This window comes from Felis catus, chromosome E1, assembly GCF_018350175.1.
Source record: "Felis catus isolate Fca126 chromosome E1, F.catus_Fca126_mat1.0, whole genome shotgun sequence".
NCBI lineage: Eukaryota > Metazoa > Chordata > Mammalia > Carnivora > Felidae > Felis > Felis catus.
The window spans coordinates 45527584-45549486 of record NC_058381.1 but is presented as its reverse complement, the minus strand read 5'-3'; the positions used below and the strand labels follow the sequence as shown (position 1 = coordinate 45549486).

At 39.5% G+C, this 21903-nt stretch overlaps 1 protein-coding gene across 11 annotated transcripts in view; it reads right to left on the bottom strand.

Annotated features, from left to right (window-relative positions):
- TLK2 (tousled like kinase 2) overlaps positions 1–21903 on the bottom strand; it is a 114481-nt gene that overhangs the window by 43892 nt on the left and 48686 nt on the right. For all 11 annotated transcript variants that reach the window (XM_019818056.3, XM_023244581.2, XM_045045077.1 and 8 more), the window contains 3 exons: positions 19703–19870; positions 5025–5120; positions 3472–3564 (listed from right to left, as the gene is read on the bottom strand). In XM_019818056.3, the coding sequence (XP_019673615.1) occupies positions 3472–3564; positions 5025–5120; positions 19703–19870 (357 nt within the window). The remainder of the gene's footprint in view (positions 1–3471; positions 3565–5024; positions 5121–19702; positions 19871–21903) is intronic.

Genomic DNA, 21903 nt, shown 5'->3' with positions numbered 1-21903 from the left:
CTAAACCCACAATCTAGCTAATTAAAACCTTGGCAATACAACCAGCACCCACATGAACAAAAAGAGGAGTTAAGAGCAACCCCAAGCAAGCACATATGCTAACAATAAAAGAGGGAAGATAGGTACTGACTCTAAATATGCCTCTCCAAATCAAAAGATGGAGAAAAGGAAACAACCAAAAATCAGACCCAAGGAAAACTACTTCTGAATAAGGAAAAAGAACATCAGCTTGAGAACGATGAAAATGATCTCCCTAAAGAATGAAAAGAACATTTTAGAATACTGCTTGTCATAGTCCATAAAACACAAAAAGACATCATGTCTATGAAATCAGAGCAAAAAACCATCAAGAATGTACAGGATGGAATAAGAAAGTGAGTTAGATAAGGGAAAAAAGTAAGTTCAAATGTAAATAACAGAATCAAAATTACATAAGATACAGTAAACAGCAGAAAATATATGGAACACAAATTAACATTTTAGTAAGATTCAGAAAAGAAGGTTGATCATATTAAATAAGACTCCAAGTGATAGAAATAAAGGGAAGAAATCAGGGATCCAGCCTAGAAACCAAGGAAGAAGCCAACACAAGACAGAAAGAGGCAAAAATTAAGCATAACCACACATTTCCAGAATAAGAATTTAGAGACCCATGTATACAGAAGTACCCTGGCAAAATTTCTTGAAATCTAAGAATAAGGGGGGAGAGTACCTACACTCATCACAAAAAACAGATTACAGTGCAGTGTTTGTTCCTTTGGTCATGGTCTTCTCAGAAAAATTGAATGCTACAAAAAATTGCAAAGGTTCACACATGTGTATGCGTGTTACAAGAAGGTAAGAGGTGAAGGCTAATAGGTTGTAACACAAAAATACCTTTTATATGGAGAGGCAAAAGAAAGAGTTCTCAGATCTACAAGGAAACAAAAAAACTTAACACTAATACATCCTTCTTGAAAAGTAATTACTTAAAATGTATTTCAGTTGGGGCGCCTGGGAGATTCAGGTGGTTAAGTTCTTGATTTCAGCTCAAGTTGCAATCTCACAGTCATGAGATCAAATCCAGTGTTGGGCTCTGCACTGGGCAAGGAGCCTGCTTAAGATTCTCTCTCTCCCAAGGGGCGCCTGGGTGGCTCAGTCAGTTAACTGTCTGACTTCAGCTCAGGTCATATCTTGCAGTTCATGAGTTCTAACCCCACGTTGGGCTCTCCGCTGATAGGTCGGGGCCCGCTTCACTTCAGATTCCGTGTCTCTGTCTCTCTCTGCCCCTCTCCCGCTCTCTATCTCTCAAATCAATAAACATGTAAAAAAAAAAAAAAAAGATTCTCTCTCTCCCTTGCCCTCTGCCCCTCCCCAAATCACATGTACTTTCTAAAAATTAAAAAACAATAAAAAAATAAAAACTTGTTTAAAAAATAAAACAAAAATTAAAAAATATACTACCAATGAGTTTAACAAACACGTGTAACTAATTATTGTAAATTAGGTCATAAAACTGCTTTTCATATAAGAATTATTCTTATATATGATATTAAAAGTAATAATTTAATAAGAATAGCCTAAAAACATCAGATTTTACTCATTACGACCAGGTTTATGGTTTAGATATGTGCTAAATTCCAGGTTTTATACAGGAGGGAGTCAAATAAACTAATACTATATTTCAATAATTACAGAAATATAGGTAAAAATTTTTGGAGGGAGAAAATTACAAATACAGTGGCTCTTATTATTTTTATTATTAAACATTATTATTATTGTTAATAAACAAAACCCTTCCTTCAGACAGTCTTACCCAGTAAAAAAGACTGCAAGATCCGCACCCAGCTGTGTCATGGGAGCCCTGGAGGTTCCTCCACAGAACCTTCAAGGCCCCACAGAGCCAGTTGGAAAACTACTGCATTAGTACAAATAAGAATCAAACCTAAACCTTCTAAATCACTGGAGAAGATAAAAATGTTAGTCAATTTTATTTATATATCAGTAATACCTATTTATATATGCATATACATATACACACACACAAACACACACACACACACACACACACACACACACACACACACACTACAAATGGCTCAAAAAAATTACTGAAGGAAATGTGCCAAATGTTTTACCCAGTTAATGGAATTATGGGTATCCTATCTTTCAGTATTCTCTAAATTTATTGTAAAAAGCATATATTGCTTTTATTTAAAACAAAAAGTTTTTTTAAGAATGTGTCAGTCAATATGATAAATTGCATATTACAAAATCTATCCTTAAAGACATCATGGGATAGGGGCACCTGGATGGCTCAGTCAGTTAAGCGGCCGACTTGGCTCAGGTCATGATCTCATGGTTTATAAATTCAAACCCCCTGCTGTCAGCCCAGAGTCTGCTTCAGATCCGCTGACCACCCCCGCCCTCTCTGCTCCTCCCCTGCTTGTGCTCTCCCTCTCAAAAATAGAAAAACATTAAAATATATATATATATATATATATATATATATATATATATATATATATATATATATCATGGTATATTTTCTAGAAGTATCTTTTCAATTCCAGATTATTTTTGAAGTTTGTCTTATAAGCACAAAAAACTTTAGACAAATACTTATAAAAGATACAAAATGTAAAACCAGGGCTGAAAAGTACTTGTGAGATAGTTTTAAAAACTGAAGAATATTGGGGTGCCTGGGTGGCTCAGTTGGCTGACTGTCTGACTCTTGATTTTGGCTCAGGTCCTGGTCCCAGGGTTGTGGGGTCGAGCCCTGCATCAGGGTCCTCACTGAGCGTGGAGCCTAAGATTCTCTCTCTCACTCTACCTCTTCCTCTCTCTCTTCTCACTCTGCTCCTTCCCCCACTCTCTCTCTCTCTCTAAAATAATAAAATATTTTAAAAAGTTCAAGAATATTTAAAAAACTTCTCTGGAACAGGAAAACAGTATTTTATATCATTTCCCACAGTTCTAGATGAAACCGAATACTCCACCTATCTCTCTAGTATATACTTAAATACTAAAATTCGGGGCGCCTGGGTGGCTCAGTCGGTTAAGCGGCCGACTTCGGCTCAGGTCATGATCTCACAGTCCATGAGTTCGAGCCCCGCGTCGGGCTCTGTGCTGACAGCTCAGAGCCTGGAGCCTGCTTCAGATTCTGTGTCTCCCTCTCTCTCTCTGACCCTCCCTCGTTCATGCTCTGTCTCTGTCTCAAAAATAAACATACATTAAAAAAAAATTTAAATATTAAAATTCTACAGCATAAGATATCCAATTTAAAGACAGTGCTTAGAATATAGGTTTGATCCTAGTTCCTACTCAGATTACCTCAGATTAAAGGAAAATATCCAAATGTTTAGTATTTAACTTTGTTATTTAGAAATAATAATGATCTCTACATTATTGTAGATCTATGTACATAATCCAAATATATATAACATCAATCAGTGCTTCTTATAAAATCTCTTACCATATTTTAATACTTACTCTTAACAAATCATCTATTCTTCCCTCCTTCTTTTCTAAGTCAGAATTCTTACTGTTTTCTAGTGCAGATATTTTTTCTATGGTGAGGTCAGACTATACAAAGAGAAAACAAATTTAGGATTAGTCTCAAAATATTACATGTTATCATACTTTTCTCATTACCTTTCTGGGGGGGAAAAAAAAACAACCAAAACACCTGCTAACACAAATAGTCTGGAATCACATAGCTAAAGAAATTAGGGGCGCCTGGGTGGCGCAGTCGGTTAAGCATCCGACTTCAGCCAGGTCACGATCTCGCGGTCCGTGAGTTCGAGCCCCGCGTCAGGCTCTGGGCTGATGGCTCAGAGCCTGGAGCCTGTTTCCGATTCTGTGTCTCCCTCTCTCTCTGCCCCTCTCCCGTTCATGCTCTGTCTCTCTCTGTCCCAGAAATAAATAAACGTTGAAAAAAAAAAAAATTAAAAAAAAAAAAAAGAAATTAAATATGCTTTCCTTAGCCCATTCTTTAGGTCTTGTATTTTATTACACAAATACACGTTACCTCTGGTATCAAATATATGAATCCTCAAACTGTTGTGCGTTGAATAATGCAGAAACATACTACTCTAGAAATGAAACTAACTTTGAATAGAAAAGGACTTCAGAGGAGACAGGGCCCAAATGTCTAAAGAACACACATGCCACCTAGTGGAAATAAAGAACATCAGAAGGGGAGAGAATGAAGTTACCTGAATCTAAAGTCTGTCCAACTGGCCAAAAGCTGGTAATTCAGATAAAATAAAAATCTATTCCTAAAGCTCTTGAGATTTAAGAAATTCTCCTAGATTGCCAAGCATCTTGTCTTAAAGGCGACACAATGCCAAGAGGCTTCAAAGAAAATGCAGTATACGATTTGGCTATATCAAAACTACAGAGTGGAGGATGCATCCGCTATCCTTTTCACATACTAACTTTGAATATTCCCAAGATTCTCTGAATTACGAAGTTTCTAAAAAACTCTTTACGGAGGAAATTGTGTTGGTATGCCACATGTTTAAGAATTTTAGCTTTATTCTTGCCAAATAAACAGGAATAAATCAACTACTTTCATAGGGTAGGGAATGAAAAATCACTGAGGTGTACTGTAAGCCCTGTCCTAATGCGCATTTTGTATACACTGTCTGAGATAACTAGAATCAACCGTATTTTACAGATGATTTCTATTAAAAAAAAAAAAAACTGAGGCCCAAAAAGATAACAGTGTTAAGTTGCAGAGTGAGGATCTGAACCCCAGCCTAGCTCTCCAAAACAAGTGCTCTTTCCCCCCAGCACCATGCTACAGTGTAGGCATTTCTACTGCAACACACCAGAATGGTAAAGAGACACACCTCAAAAAGTTAAAGCACCTTCCAAAAGACTTTAAAAACTCAAAATGCAAGTTCTGAGTATAATACACACAAATAATGAGGTAATGTTGGAGAAATAAAGGAAAGACAGAGAGGACTCCAAGATATCATATCTGGTTAGCATTTATCCCTAAGCACATCTTTTCCTCTGTATATTGATCACCAACCTACCTGGGTCTGTCTGTGCTGGATGGAGATCTGTTTCTGGGAGCTGCTGGAATGCTCTGTGTTGCCAGATCCCGTAGAAGAGGGACTGTTTTGCTGAGCCTGTAAAAAAGGTATATCAACTAATCACTAGAAAGTTTTGCATCTTTCTCCACACACATTTTTAGTTTTGTTTTTGTTTTTGTTTTTTTAGTAATCTCAACTCCCAAAGTGGGACTCGAATTCACAACCCGAGATCAAGAGTTGCATGCTCCACTGACTCAGCCAGCCAGGCCCCCCCGCACCCTCCCCACAAACGTTTGTAGGCATGCAAACAATTATATTAAACACACTCCTTCTGATGAAAGTCAGAAGTCAGGGTCATGCAGCCCAAGATGAAAGTAAAACAATTTAAATGAGAAGCAGGGGAGGGGGGCACTTGGGTGGCTCAGTTGATGAAGCATCCAACTCTTGGTTTCGGCTCAGGTCATGATCTCATGGTTCATGAGTTCGAGCCCTGTGTCAGCCTCTGCACTGACAGTGTGGAGCCTGCTTGGGATTTTCTCTCTCTCCCTCTCTCTCTACCCCTCCCCTGCTCTCTCTCTCAAAATAAATAAACTTAAATAAATAAATAAATAGATAGATAGATAGATAGATAAATAAATAAAAATGAGAAGCAAGGGCTGTAACATGGTGGCTTGGCTCATGTCCCTGTAAATAGTGTGAAGTACTCAAATGTGCCCAAATGAATTTTTAAATCTGTAAATCACAGAACACTGAAAGCTATTCCTGTAATAATATATCCTTTTTACTTGTACGTCATGGCAATATGCTTCTGTTGGAAAAGGCTGGCAAAGCATCCACCACACAGGGGATGCTTATGACTCTAGGCAGAAAGAACTGTGAACTACTATTCAGAATAGTCTCCTAAATCCATAAACCTTACCCATGAACACTCAGCAGTCCAAAAATCCAGGCTGATTTCCAATAATGTCGCTTGCTGATGTGACTTTAATACATAGTCACATAGTCACACTGGGCATTCTAAGGCATTTAAAATTTATAGGGTTTAGGTCTTAATGTAATTCATCTTTTCAGGAGTATACAATCCTTATACTCCCAAAAGTCCTTTTAAAAAACAAGATTGAACCTAACATAATACAACCCTTCACAGACATAATTAGAAAATATTGGATATTCTGAGGATTATGGGCTAATCCCATAATCTTATCTGAGATCTACTGCTACCATCTTATCAGAGAAGATGTAGTGTTTCCACATATGTGAATTTTGATACTTTCTATACATTCCTTAAACTAGTTTCCTCATCCATTAACATATAAACAAAACTATAACCACCACCTACTGAGAATTACTGTCAGCTAACTGCTTCAATGTCATGCTCACATGCAATCTTCACAAAACCCTGTAAGATAGTCATTATTATTACTTCCATTTATAGATAAAGGAAATGCAAATCAGAGATTCTAAGCACCTATGCACGGTCACAGAGCTAGTAAGTGAGAGACCATGAATTAAGGAGTACTTTCATCTACAATAACCATTCTCAATGGCCACAGCAGACTGACTCCCTCTCAGTAACAGAGTTACTGTCTCACCAGGCCACAAGCAAGCTAATAAGCACTTCATACACATAATTATCTTGAAGGCTCACGACAGCCTTATAAAATAAGGCAGGCAGTATTATATTCTGCACGTGGATTTCTTCATTCAACAACTACTCACTCCCTATGTCTAACCACTGTGTTAGATGTTAGGAACACAATGACCAAGTCAAACAGAAATAAAACCCACAGACCCAGTCATTATTCTGCCTTAACAGAGCTTAGAATCCCAGTGAAGATTTATTAAGCACTCAATAAATATTTGTTGAAAGAAACTGCTAAATAAACAATCATACAGTAAACACAAAATTCCAACTGGGATAAGTGCTGTAAAGAGTATTCAACAGGGGGGGACAAAGAAGAGTATCCAACAGGGCACATAATCTAATCTAGAGTCAGGGATGACTGCCTCAGGAAAGCAGCATCAGAGTTAAGATGTGAAGGAAATAAGCAGTCAAGGAGGAGACGGTCAGGTCATTCCCAGGAGAGAATGTGTACATAAACACAAGGGGAAGAGAGAAGACTGATGTGGGGATCAAAGAGGTCAAAAATGAGAAACCAGTCTCAAAAAGGCTGAACACCGTGCAAAGTCCGAAATGACAGAGGTGGGATCAGAGCCACATTCAGGGAAGTCCAAATAACGGAAAATGTTCTTTACTCTCTACGATGCAGCAAATCTTTTTTTTTTTACTTGCTAATTAATAAGGGTCATTGATATGAACCTCAAGTATTATACTGAACTATATGAGCATTATCTCCTTCAGTTATCATTAGATTTCTCTTACAATCCTCTCCTTTTGAAGTGTGTTTCTAAACAAATATGACTTTCAAATCATATAAGAGCCAGTAAGAATCACATGACTGACTAAAAGCCTCTTCTATAACTTTCAGGTTTTGGTATACAAGCTTTGTATATGTGCTCATTTGTGATTCTGAGTTTTCTTTCAGCAAACAGGGTGCTAGAATGTAACTCAGTGGGATGTGCCAAATTAAAGCTCTCTGTAAAGATATATGTAAAATAGTTCAATGATAAGAAGTAAAAATGCAAAAAGTTAGCTGAGCAAGGGGGACATAGGTTAGGAAGTAGCAAATCCTCATAAAAAGGGAAACAATACTTTCCAAAGGCAAAAGAACTACAGAAATAGAAGGACCTATTATTGTGACAAATGAGTCCATGGTAGAAAAAAAATGCCCTCATTCTGATCATTCATTCAATATTAACTGTGGATCTCTGTGCCTGGTCCTGGTTAAACTCTAGAAATGCAAAACTGGAAAGCAAAGAGAGCTTAGTCTCCCAAATGAGAACAGAAGTCGCTGGCTCTTCTAAGCCGGCCACAGTAGTTGTTAATTTAGTCCAACCCCAACCTTGCAAAACACCTCCCCAGATGTCCATATTCTTTGTTCCTATTATAAAAGTAATACTGGCTTCTAATTCATGATGACAAGATGGATCTTCCAAAGTCCTACTGATATGCAGAAACACTTTTAAAATGAAATCACAAGAGCACTAAGAAACAAGAGAGAGTCAAGGATCAGAAATGCTTTAAAACATTAAATTTTAAGAACCATTCAAAAACAGTTGGGTTCAGGTAGAGAAAGTGAAATACATTCACAGCTTAAAACATCACCAGTGAAACAGACTGGGTCTTTTCTAATTAAAGAAAAAAATTTTTAATGTTTATTTATTTTTGAGAGAGAGAAGAGTGTGAGCAGGGGAGGGGCAGAGAGAGAGATGGAGACACGGAATCCGAAGCAGGCTCCAGGCTCTGAGCTGTCAGCTTAACCAACTGAGCCACCCAGGTGCCCTTAGACTGGGTCTTTTCAAGGGAGCTCCTGAAAAGCTCCACTTGAGATTTACATTCACAAAAACCAGGAGTAAACCATGTGACAATTACCATGCATTTAAAACCGGTAAGGTCCAGTAAAGACCCCCTGGATCCCTCCCCTTGCATACTGAAGGGCCTGGATACTACCATTCTGACCCCAGGACAAAGCACCAGAACAGATCTCTTAAATAAGGCTTAAAAAAAAAAAAAAAAAAGTAAAGATTTAAAAATGAAAAATAAGTGGGTCCAGGGGAGGGCTCCTGGTGTGAATATTGTGGCTTGAGGGAAAAAGCAAAGAAAGTACAGTACCCCTGCCCTCCACAACTGATACAATGGGGAAAGAAATGGAAGGTACTGCAAAGAGTAAAACAGCTCACCCATCAAAACAAAGCCCTCCTTATTTAGACACTGGTAGAGGAGCTGGTGTTCCTGCCCAGAGCTTACCAAACATTCACACAGTCAGCCCTCCCACCATCTGGGAAGCAGAACTATGCCACTTGCAAAGGAAAATCCACGCCAATAACCAATATTAACCACCTTACTACTTCATCCAACTAAAGCTAAAGACACATTTCCAAAAAAGACAACAGCACAAAAGGAAGATCCAATGTGAAAAGACAAAGATCCAAGAGAAAACAGATAACTCCATAAAAACAACTTCAAAAATAAATTATGTCCCCAGAGAAAGGATACATCTATAAAAATGAAAAAGCAAACAACATGAAAATAAACTTAAAATTATCAAAAATTTGAAAACTGAATAGATTAGCTAAATAACAAAATGAACATAGTTGAATACAGAATCAGTCATCTGGAAGACAATGCCAAGAAAATCTCTCAGAAGTGAGGTACCTGGGTGGCTCAGTTGGTTAAAAGTCGGACTCTTGACCTCAACTCAGGTCTTGATCTCAGGGTTGTGAATTCAAACCCTATGTTGGGCTCCACGTTGGGTGTAAAGCCTACTTTAAAAGGGGGGGGGGGGGCGCGGTGCCTGGATGGCACAGTTGAGTACCTGATTCTTGATTTTGGCTTAGGTCAAGATCTCAGTTCGTGGGATTGAGCCCTGCCCTAACGGTGTGGAGCCTGCTTGGGGTTCTCATTCTCTCTCTCTCCCCCTCCCTCCCTCCCTCTCTCTCTCTGCCCTTCCCCTACTCACTCTTTCTCTTTCTCAAAATAAAAATAAACATTAAAAAAAAAAAGAAAAAGAAAATCTCCCAGAAGATAAAAAAAAAGTCAAATAAAGGAAAGAAAAGTTCAGAAACGTGAACAACACAGAGGCTCCAAAACAATCTAATAGGCTCTCCTGAAGAAAAAAATAAAGAGAAAGAAATAATCAAGGAAGAGTAAAATTAAAACTTCTCTGAGATAAAAAGGCACATTTTAAGAGTGAAAAAGCCTACTATATGACAAGTAGTATTTTTTTTTTAATTTTTTTTTTCAACGTTTATTTATTTTTGGAACAGAGAGAGACAGAGCATGAACGGGGGAGGGGCAGAGAGAGAGGGAGACACAGAATCGGAAACAGGCTCCAGGCTCTGAGCCATCAGCCCAGAGCCTGACTCGGGGCTCGAACTCCCGGACCACGAGATCGTGACCTGGCTGAAGTCGGACGCTTAACCGGCTGCGCCACCCAGGCGCCCCTATGACAAGTAGTATTAATGGAGAAAAACACAGTAGACAGACTTCAAAAACAAAAAGATACCATATACACCTCAATAGATCTAGAAAAAGCATCCAGCACTTTCATGATACAGACATTTAACAGACTCAGAAATAGAAGGATACTTTTTCTTTTTCTTTTTTTAAGTTTTTATTTATTTCTTTTGAGAGAGAAAGAGCAACTGGGAAAGGGGCAGAAAGAGAAAGGTAGACAGAATCCCAAGCAGGCTCTGCACTGCCAGCGCAGAGGCTGATGTAGGGCTTGAACCCATGAACCACAAGATCACGACCTGAGCCTAAGTCGAACACTAAACTGACTGAGCCACCCAGGTGCCCCAGAAGGTCACTTTTTCAACCCCCAAAAAGGCATCTCTGAAAAACATATAGCTAGGGGCGCCTGGGTGGCGCAGTCGGTTAAGCGTCCGACTTCAGCCAGGTCACGATCTCGCGGTCCGTGAGTTCGAGCCCCGCGTCGGGCTCTGGGCTGATGGCTCAGAGCCTGGAGCCTGTTTCCGATTCTGTGTCTCCCTCCCTCTCTGCCCCTTCCCCGTTCATGCTATGTCTCTCTCTGTCCCAAAAATAAAAATAAACGTTGAAAAACATATAGCTAGCCTAATACTGTCAAAGATCACATGCTTTCCCCCGTAAGATCAGGAATAAGACAGGATGTCCACTTGAGCCACTTTAAGTTAAAACTGCCAACATTGAGGGGCGCCTGGGTGGCGCAGTCGGTTAAGCGTCCGACTTCAGCCAGGTCACGATCTCGCGCTCCGTGAGTTCGAGCCCCGCGTCAGGCTCTGGGCTGATGGCTCGGAGCCTGGAGCCTGTTTCCGATTCTGTGTCTCCCTCTCTCTCTGCCCCTCCCCCGTTCATGCTCTCTCTCTGTCCTAAAAAATAAATAAACGTTGAAAAAAAAAAAAATTAAAAAAAAAAAAAACTGCCAACATTGAAAGAAAATAAAGAGACCTATATAAATGGAAAGTTATCTCATGTTAATGGAATAAAGACTTAGTATTTTTAAAAAGGCAATACTCCACAAATTGATCAAAAGATTCAGCACGACTGCCATAAATCCCAGGTGGTTCGTTTGCAGAAACTGAAAAGCTGATTCTAAAATTCTTATGGAAATGCATGGGATCCCACAGCCAAAACAATCCTGAAAAAGAACAAAGTTGAAGGAATCACACTGCCTGGTTTCAAAACTTAATTACTACAAAGCTATGGTCACTAAGACTGTAGTACTGACATAAGCATAGGCATATAGATCAATGGAGTAGAATCTGAGTCCAGAAATAAACGCTTTACATTTATGGTCAACTGATTTTTGACAAGGTGGCAAGACAATTCAATGGAGAAACAATAGTCTTTCCACAGAAATGGTGCGGGGGGGGGGGGGGGGGGGGAGGGGAAAGGGCAGGGGGTACCGACTGGATATCCATATGCAAAAGAATAAAGTTGGCCCCCTCCCCCCTTCCTGACACCACACACAAAGAATAACACAAAATGGATCACGGACCTAAATATAAGAGCTAAAAGGACACTGAGAAGAAAATACAGAAGTAGAGTTTCATGACCTTATGTCAGGTTAAGGATTCTTAGCTAAAACACTAAAAGCATAAGCAACGAAAGAAAAAAGATAAACTGGACTTTTTCTAAATTAAAACCTTTTGTGCTTCAAACACTTTCAAGAAAGTAAAACAACAACCCACAAGAGAAAATACATGCAAATCATACAGTGGACATGGGTCCCTTTCAACTCAACAACAACAAAAATAGCTCAATTTACAAATGGACAAAGGATTTATATGACATTTCTTCAAAGAACATATACAAATGGCCATTAAGAAAATTTTAAAAGTGCTCAGTATCATTAGTATTCAGGAAACGCAAATCAAAACCACAATGAGATATTACTTCACGTCCACTAGGATGGCTATAATCAAAACAACAGATAATGACAAGTGTTGACAAGGATGTGTAGAGGACCCTCATGTATTACTGCTGGGTTTGTAAAATGGTACATCTGCTTTGGAAAGCAGTTTGGCAATTCTGAAGAAATAGTTACCATAAGACCCAACGATTCCACTCTTTAGCACATACCTAAAATGACAATATACGCCTATACAAACTTGGACATGAATGTTCACAGCAGTATCATTCATAATAACCAAAAAGTGGAAACAACCAAAATGTTCATTAAATGATGAAAGCATAAAAAAGGCTGTGAGCAGCTGAGCACCAGGAGGAATGATTAGATTTACAGATACACATCCACAAAAATCCATGAGACCATAAGGATAACCAAAGAAGAGAAAGTTAGGGGCGCCTGGGTGTCTCAGTTGGCTAAGTGTCTGACTTCGGCTCAGGTCATGGTCTCGTGGTTCATGAGTTCAAGCCCCGCATTGGGCTCTGTGCTGACGGCTCAGAGCCTGAAGCCTGCTTCAGATTCTTTGTCTCCCTCTCTCTCTATCCCTCCCCCCTTTGTGCGCACACACACACACACACACACACACACACACACACACGTGCGCTCTCAAAATAAACATTAAAAAAAGTTACATTAAAAAAAAGAAAGTTACTTGTCAACATTTCATACAGCTATTCCTCCTTCCTTTAAAAATTAAAGTTTTATTTAAAAAATTAAAATTGGTAATTAAAAGGTAAGAACTAAGCATTTAACCTGCTTTTCTGAAGAACTGTAAGTCAATGTAGCCAAAGAGGCCCAGATGCTGACAGGAAAGTTCTATTTTACATAAGAATAGACATCAATAAAAGGTAAGTGTGATAATGTTAATCACGCTATCTAGGAAAATATCAATATTTCTTAGAAAATACCTGTTAAGTTATTCAGAGATAGGCGTTCAGAATTTCTGAATGTACTTTAAAATACTTCAGCATAAAACAATATGAAAGTACATTTTTAAAAATCCAAGCTTTTAAGAATATCCTGTGTAATGTTAAAAGATGCAGCTTTCGGGGCGCCTGGGTGGCGCAGTCGGTTAAGCGTCCGACTTCAGCCAGGTCACGATCTCGCGGTCTGTGAGTTTGAGCCCCGCGTCAGGCTCTGGGCTGATGGCTCGGAGCCTGGAGCCTGTTTCCGATTCTGTGTCTCCCTCTCTCTCTGACCCTCCCCCGTTCATGCTCGGTCTCTCTCTGTCCCAAAAATTAAAAAAAAAATAAAAAAATAAAAAAAAAACGTTTAAAAAAAAAAAGGATGCAGCTTTCAAGAAAATAAAAAACCTGACATTAAAAAAAACAAATCCAGAAGACCCTGACAACTAGAATTGTCTCATTCAATCAAAACTCATCATGGGGCGCCTGGGTGGCGCAGTCGGTTAGGCGTCCGACTTCAGCCAGGTCACGATCTCACGGTCCGTGAGTTCAAGCCCTGCGTCGGGCTCTGGCTGATGGCTCAGAGCCTGGAGCCTGTTTCCGATTCTGTGTCTCCCTCTCTCTCTGCCCCTACCCCATTCATGCTCTGTCTCTCTCTGTCCCAAAAATAAATAAACGTTGAAAAAAAAAAATTAAAAAAAAAAAAAAACCTCATCAATGACTAGGATGGTTTTCTCAGTGAATCCAACACAACGACTTGGTTTTGCAATGCCTAATAATGAAACCGTCATAATATTGTAAATGTTCCTTAAGTATTTTCAAAGTTCTAGAAGAATTTGGAAAACAGAAAATACTAAATTATTGTTAAAATAAAATAATAAAAATAAAATAAAATAAAAAATAAATAGCACACACTTACAATGTAACATTAACTAAAAAACTGAAAGATGAGAAAGCAGATGGGTGACAGTTTGAGTATGTTAAATTCATCTCTTATAATGGAGAGTAGACAGGGGAGCCTGGGTGGCTCAGCTGGTTAAGTGTCCTACTTCGGCTCAGGTCATGATCTCTCAGTCCATGAGTTAGAGCCCAGTGTTGGGTTCTGTGCAGACAGCTCAGAGCCTGGAGCCTGCTTCAGATTCTGTGTCTCCCTGGCTCTCTACCCCTCCCTCACTCGCTCGTGTGCTCTCTCTCAAAAATAAATAAACGTTAAAAAATTTTAGAAAATAATGGAGAATAGGGAGATCTTGTTTATAGTTAATTAAGAGATACATTATTTAGGGGCTGGGTGGCTCAGTCGGTTGAGCGTCCGACTTCGGCTCAAGTCATAATCTCACGGTTCATGAGTTCGAGCCCCGTGTCAGGCTCTGTGCGGACAGCTAGGAGCCTGGAGCCTGCTTCCGATTCTGTGTCTCCCTCTCTCTCTCTGCCCCTCCCCAGCTTGCACTCTGTCTCTCCCTCTCTCAAAAATAAATAAACATTAAAAAAAAATTTTTTTAAAAAGAGATACATTACTTGAAGTTCAAACAATAAATCAGTAGAAAATCTAAAACAAACTCTGGACAGTGGTTACATTTCTGAGGGTTGCAAAGGAAAGACTCTTTCCATCATTTTAATTTTTTTGTGGGCAATGTACATATACTAGTTTTACAATTTAGAAAATTGTATTATGGGGTGCCTGCGTGGCTCAGTTGGTTGAACATCAGACCAACTCAGGTCATGATCTCACGATTCATGGGTTCAAGCCCCGCATAGGGCTCTGTGCTGACAGCTCAGGGCCTGGAGCCTGCTTCAGATTCTGCGTCTCCCTCTGTCTCTGTCCCTCCCCCGCTCACATTCTGTCTCCCTCTCTCAAAAATAAACATTTAAAAAAAACATTTTTATATTATCTTACAATTTAAAAAATCAACTTCCTATATGTTAATTTTACTTTAATAAAAAGAAGAAAAAATTGAATTTCCTATGTTAAAACATGTAAAATTACATTAACAATATAATTTTAGATATTTATAGAATCAAACTCGGGGTGCCTGGATGGTTCACTCCAATTGAGCATCCAATTCTTGACTTGGGCTCAGGTCATGATCCCAGGGTCATGTGATCTAGCCCCCCCCACCCCTCCCCGGGAGATTCTCTCTCTCCCTCTCCCTCTGCTCCTCTCCACCACTCACGTTCAGGGTTTCTCTCTCTCAAAAATAAATAAAAATAAAAAGGATCGAACTCACGATATTCTGCCACCTGCTATTTTTATTTATCAACACCTATCTAGACATCTTTCTCTGTCACCATATACAGTTGACCTTGGAACAACAGGGGTATGAACTGCACAGGTCCAGTTACATGAAGATTTTTTCAGTAAATACAGTGAGGTACTGTAAGTGTATTTTTTCTTTTATGAGTTTCTTTTCTTTTTTAAAAAACATTTATTGGGGCGCCTGGGTGGCGCAGTCGGTTAAGCGTCCGACTTCAGCCAGGTCACGATCTCGCGGTCTGTGGGTTCGAGCCCTGCGTCGGGCTCTGGGCTGATGGCTTGGAGCCTGGAGCCTGTTTCCAATTCTGTGTCTCCCTCTCTCTCTGCCCCTCCCCCGTTCATGCTCTGTCTCTCTCTGTCCCAAAAATAAATAAACGTTGAAAAAAAATTTAAAAAAAAAAACACATTTATTTATTTATTTTGAGAGAGAGAGCATGAGCAAGAGAGGGGCAGAGAGAGACAGGGACAGAGAATCCTAAGCAGGCTCCATGCTCAGCATGGATGTGAGGCTTGGTCCTATGACCATGAGATCACGACCTGAGCTGACAGCAAGAGTCAGATGCTCAACCAACTGGGCCACGGAGGCACCCCTCATATGATGCTCTTAATAACATTTTTTCTCTAGCTTACTTTATTCCAAGAATACAGTATACAATATAAATAACATACAAAATATGTGTTGACCGGCTGTTTATGTTATCAGTAAGATTTCTGGTCAACAACAGGCTGTTAATAGTTAAGTTGGGTGGGGGGGGCGGTGGTCAAAAGTTAATACTGCATGATTTTTGACTGCCAGCAGGGTGTTGGGTGTCCCAGTCCCCAATGTTGTTCAAGGGTCAACTGCGTATATACCTTTCTCACTTCTTCTGTCAACTGTATAGCATTCCATTAGACTCTATATGAAGGATGCCTTTATCAATTCACACAACATATAATTGCCCTGAGAGTGTGTTAGAGTAGATCCTGTTCTGGTATTGGAAAATCAAAAGGAACAAAGCAGGGGAGCCTGGATGGCTCAGTTGGTTGAGTGTCCAACTTTGGCTCAGGTCATGATTTCAGGGTTCGCAAGTTCAAGCCCCACGTTGCGCTTGCTGCTTTCTGTGTGGAGGCTGCTTCCATCCTCTGTCCCTCATTCTCTCTGCCCCTCCCCCACTCATGCTCTGTCTCTCCAGAACAAACAAACATTAAAAAAGAAAAGTGAACAAAGCAAAGTCCTTGACCTGATGGAGTTTCCATGCCGTGGGGGCAGGGGAGGAGTCAGACAAGTAAATTATAGCAGGTCAGCTGGTGATAAGACTGAGAAGAAAAACAAAGCAGGGCATAGGAGGTAGACATTGTGTGGAGTGGGCAAGGAGGAGTTGCTATTTAATAGAGTGTGATCAGGGTAGGCCTCTCTAATAGGGTAAATTCAAGCAGAGAACTGAAGAAGCATGGCAGACTTACTATCTGGGGGAAGAATGTTAAGACAAAGGCAACACCAAGTGTAAAGTCCCTGAGGTGAGAACATGCTAGGTAGTATTTGAGAAGGCAAGGTGGCCGGTGTGGATGGAACCTAGTAAGGAAGGGAGGTGGCAGTAAGAGATGGCCAAGTGGTGAGAAACAGACCACGCAAGTCTTTATGTGCCATTTTAAGTACCTTTGAGCAAACATGACTGAATCACTCTCATCGGTTGAAAACAGATTAAAAGGCAAAGAAGGTAGGAGCAAAGAATCCAGTGAGGAGGCTACTACCATAACCTTAGTGGGGGACAACGGTTTAGTTCAAGTAGTAGTAGGAGTAGGAGTAGTGAAGAGGTTAGAAGCAGTAGGAATCTGAACATAACCGTAATAGTAAGATTTACTGATGGATTTGTAACTGCGATATAAAATAAAAAGAGACAAGAATGACTCCATGGTTTTTAAACAACTAGAAGGAGAGAATGGACAGTTACTGAGATGTGGAAGGCTGTTGAAGAAATGGGTTTGGATTGAATTCAGTTTTGGACATGTTAGGTTTGATATGCTTATCAGACATAAAGAAAAGTCTAGAAGCAACTGACTACATACATTTGGAATTCGGGGCAGGGCTCTGGGCTGGAGATATAAACTTGGAAGTGCTCTGCATATGGGTGATAACTAAAGCAAAGAAACTCAATGAGATTATGTAGAGAATAAAGGTAGACAAAAGTCTGAAGACTGAGCCCTGGGGCACTCCACTGTTTAGAGGTCTGGGAAATGAGAAAGAACAAAAAGAGTGGAAGCGGAGGGGAGCACAAGAGGACGTGCTTGGAGAAAGGAGTCATCAGTTATGGCTAATGAATCATGCTGGACAGATACATTCTGAGGACTGATCACTGGGTGCAGCAGTGTGGAGGTCACAGACACCCTCGATACAAGTTCCTGTGAAACACCGGTGAAGGGAAACCACTTCCGGATTTCTGCAATAATAAACAATGCAATAAACATCTTCATATAGTTTTATGGGAATAGAATTCCTGGGTCCCAGGACATGTAAATTTAACACTCGGATACAAACCAACTTGTCCAAGAGACTGCACCAATTTAGAGTCAGTATAAAACTTGCATGTGTATCTAAACTATAATCTACACTGAGAATTATCAAATGTAACAATCCTTAACACTCTGACAGGTCAAAAGTGTTATACCTTGTTTTATTTTGCATCTCTCCACGGCTGAAGTTAGGCAGTTTTCATGCTATTAGTCATCTGTCTTCCCTCCACCTACCCCGTAAAACTGCCTGCTAATTAATAGCTTTTGCCTATTTGTCAGGAAACTGCTGGTCTTTATTTATTAAAAACGTTTTTTTAAATATGTTAATGTTAACTCTTTTGCTTTCTTCTTTCTTTAGACTACTAAGCTTATATCCTGGCTGGAACTGCAGAGAAGCAAAGAGATCCAGAACTGTACCAAACCATTTAAGCCTTTGTTTTTCACATTTATTTCCCTGTTCCTTCTTCAGACACGTTCATTTCTTACTCTTCTCTGCCATCTCTCCTCTCCATGAGAACAATCTGGCTATAGCATCTGCACTCCTCTGACAGCCCGAGTGCACGAGCTGATAGGACTGAGGAAGCCGTTATCCACGTGCACCCATCCCAATACCTTTTTTGGAAGGCTCACAATAGGGGACCGAGTTTTGCTGATCGAAATCCTGGGTACTTAGCTACATGCCTGTCACATAGTGGGCATTCAGTAAGTATTCGTGCAATAAACAAAGGGAACTCCCCTCAAGTGAAATGGAAATAGCTTTCAAAAAGGCAATAAAAGAACGTAAGGACAAACAAACCTCTGATTATCCAAGGTTTGCCTGGGAAAGTTAGCTCGAAGATGAAGATTTAATGGTCAGTGAATAGTAAACAATGTAATTTTTACACACGCGCACAGACACACGCTCTGTAAGCATACTATAGAGAACCACAACATTCTCACACAAACTATGCCATACTACTGTCAGGCCCACACACAGGACTGTATTGGTCAATTCTCCAATTTTGTTTCTGACACCCACAGAAAAATTAGACCCTCTTCACACAAGAAGTCTCTCCATTCCTCTGATGCTTAAAAAATTCTCCAAGTTTAAAAGCTGTAATATCTCTTTGAGGAAAAGCAGTAATAATGGTAAGAAAGTATTCCAAGTTGTGCACAATGGTTCGCTAATTACTTCATAATTTTTATTTCCTTTCCTTAAGGCACCCACCCTTTTCGTGGCCTTTTTGAATACAATTGCATGTGGATTAATGACTCAGAATCCACGAAACAAATAAAGAGGAAACTTAGGTTACAAGTGGAGCGAATGAACCAGGAGAAGAGAAAGAAATTTGGATCAGTGATGACTTTAGCTCTGAAAGAGGCCCCCAAAAATGGAAGAATAGGGCAACGGGGCTTTCCCTTGCTCTGTATCATCTGTGGTGGGGCACAGAAACCAAGAAAAATAACAACCCTGGAGTCAAACTGCACTAGATAATTTGGTAAGTAAAAATGGGGTCAAACCTACTTGCTCTCCAAGGAGAGAGAAAGAAGCAAGCTGAGAACAGCAAACAGGTAGCCAAATACTCCTGGAAAAAGTATCTGTCCCAACACTGTGAAGAGGTGAGAGGAGGCAAGCGTACAGGTCACGCCAGTACCACGGAGGGGAGACAGACTGGCACACACACTACAGAATGCCCGCCTACCTGCTAACATTTTCTGACCTACATGCTGCTTCAAATAAGTGACGCCCGGAGTTTGGCGACTTTAATTAGACAAGTACTTTGGCCGTAACGGAATTTGATCTGTATCTTCTTCACTTCTTTGTCAACCTAAAACCGTATTTTCTTTCCCACGGTGTGCCCAGACTTTAACAAAGTAGTCCCTCTCACCCCCTGGAACCAAGGGACACTGAAGAAAACCACGCTACCTTTAGAAGGCACACAGTTAGTAACGGCATCATCTCTTCACGAACATAATTCCTCAAACTCCATCAAGGAGCTCGAGGGCAACACGGATCTGCATCAGGTCAGCCTTGGTACTCACTGACACAAAGGTGAAGCAGAGGCCAGCTCCCCTCTGCGCCAGCTGCTCCGTGTCAAGCCGAGGCTTCGCCAGCATCACCGACATGAGGGTTGGCAGAGCGGACTGCTCCTCCGACACCTCCTTTGCAGCGCTGCCATCTAAGCCATAGAGGGGCTGCTCTACCCGCCGCTGCAAAACATCAAAGAAACCCCACAGATTACATGAGAAAGCAGCCAGAAACTGCCAAAATACATAATGGATTAAAACACAGCGCATAGAAGAGTAATTTTTGAAAAACACCTTCTCTGAAAACAAATATGGACAGCATAATCACAGTGTTGCTGGATTATAACTTATCTGTAAATCTGGGATAGTACCTCACTTGAATTCTGTAAAATCAATTGTATTTTACAATTTTAATTGTTCCGTATTTCTACAACTGAAATTGCAGTTTACTTTGCAGAGTTCAACAAATCGACTTCACAATACCTTCAAACCTACAAAGGAAATGTTATTTCTATCCTGTAGGTAAATGAGGATGAAGACATTTGTCCCCTAATTTACAGGAAGCTTATTTCACTCTCAATTCTATCCTTACCATGCTATACTTATATGCAAAAATCGAAAATAAATACAAGCAACACAATTTCCACAGAACACTAAAAGAATGATATAACACAATTATGTATGGTTTATTCCAGAAATGTAAGGATGGTTCATTATTAGCAACTCTACCGATATAATTCATTACATTAGTATTGGGGAGCGGAGATATCAAGATTCTTCCCTTTAGATGCCAAAAGAGGATTTGCACATTGTTGGGCAACTCTTAAAAACAAAAACAAAAACAAAAAACACTGGGAGTATCCGTCTTTAATACAACACAGTATTTTTTTTCAGAGATGAACATAAATTCATGGTGCCATACCAAAGACACACTCAATAAAGTTAACAAAACTAGAAAGGGGTTAACACATTAATATCACAATCATTCAACATTATTACAGAAGGTTTAGCAATGTGATAAGGGGGGGGAATGAGGTATAAACAAGGGGAAATATTAAAGATTGAAAAGTGTCATTTTTGGATGATATAACTATTCACAAAGGAAACTAAGTAAATCAACTGAAAAACAACAAATAAGAGCTCGGTAAGATGGTCGAATATAAAATAAATATACAAAAAACAACAGCTTCCCCATATACCAATAATTGATTATTATCAGAATATATAATGGAAGAAAAAGCAGATTCAAAATTTCAAAAAATCTATACGAGAGAAATAAGTCTAGAAATAAACTTAAGAAATATGGAGATTACATATAAGAAAAACTATAGATTCACTGGCAGATGTAAAAGATGATCTACACGGTAATACCATGGGCCTGCATTCAAATTTTATAAATGTCAAATTTCTTTAAAAGCCAACGCATGTGGCTTTTTATTTACTTTTGTTTTTCCTTTTTCTCTCTCTCTCCTGCTACGAGAGAGTGCTGTAGTGGTGCAGTGATCACAGTGTCACTCTTGCTCTCTTTTGGGAGTTGATTTGGTGGAATTTCACACATTAATTCTAAGGTTCACTTGGAAAGATAATCAAAATTAGCCACACAACTTTTGATAAAGAACAGCAGGGAAACTTGACTAGTTATTAAAACATACCACAAAACAGCAAGACCACATCAGTATAATACCGGTACATGAGCAGACAGATCAATCAGTGGCACAGAACAGAAAACTCAGAAACAGACCCCTATGATATGGATATATAATCTGTGATTAAGCTGTGTTTCAGATTAGTGGGAATTTACTAAATAGATGGTAGGGTATTTGTATAGGTATCAGAAAAAAGTAGAAAAGCAGATTGCTTCCTTATACATAAAAATTACAAGGAAATACAAACAAGTATTTTTATGACTTTCTAGTGGTGAAGGACTTTTTAAGCATGACATTAAAAATACAAACCATTCAGGTATATCTCAGAATAACATAAAACCAGTAAGACATAAAGGAAAACAGTGACAAATCTGACTCCAAATTTTTTTACTCCTGAATGGCAAAAGTCAACCTGAAGTTAAAAGATAAAATTATAAATAGGCAAAAATGTTTACCATATAAATGACAATGAGTTGACAACCTTAATAAATAATGTGCTCCTCATCAGGAAGAAAAAAACAAACACTCTGATAAATAAATAGGCAAAGAACTTAAAGAAGCATTAAAAGA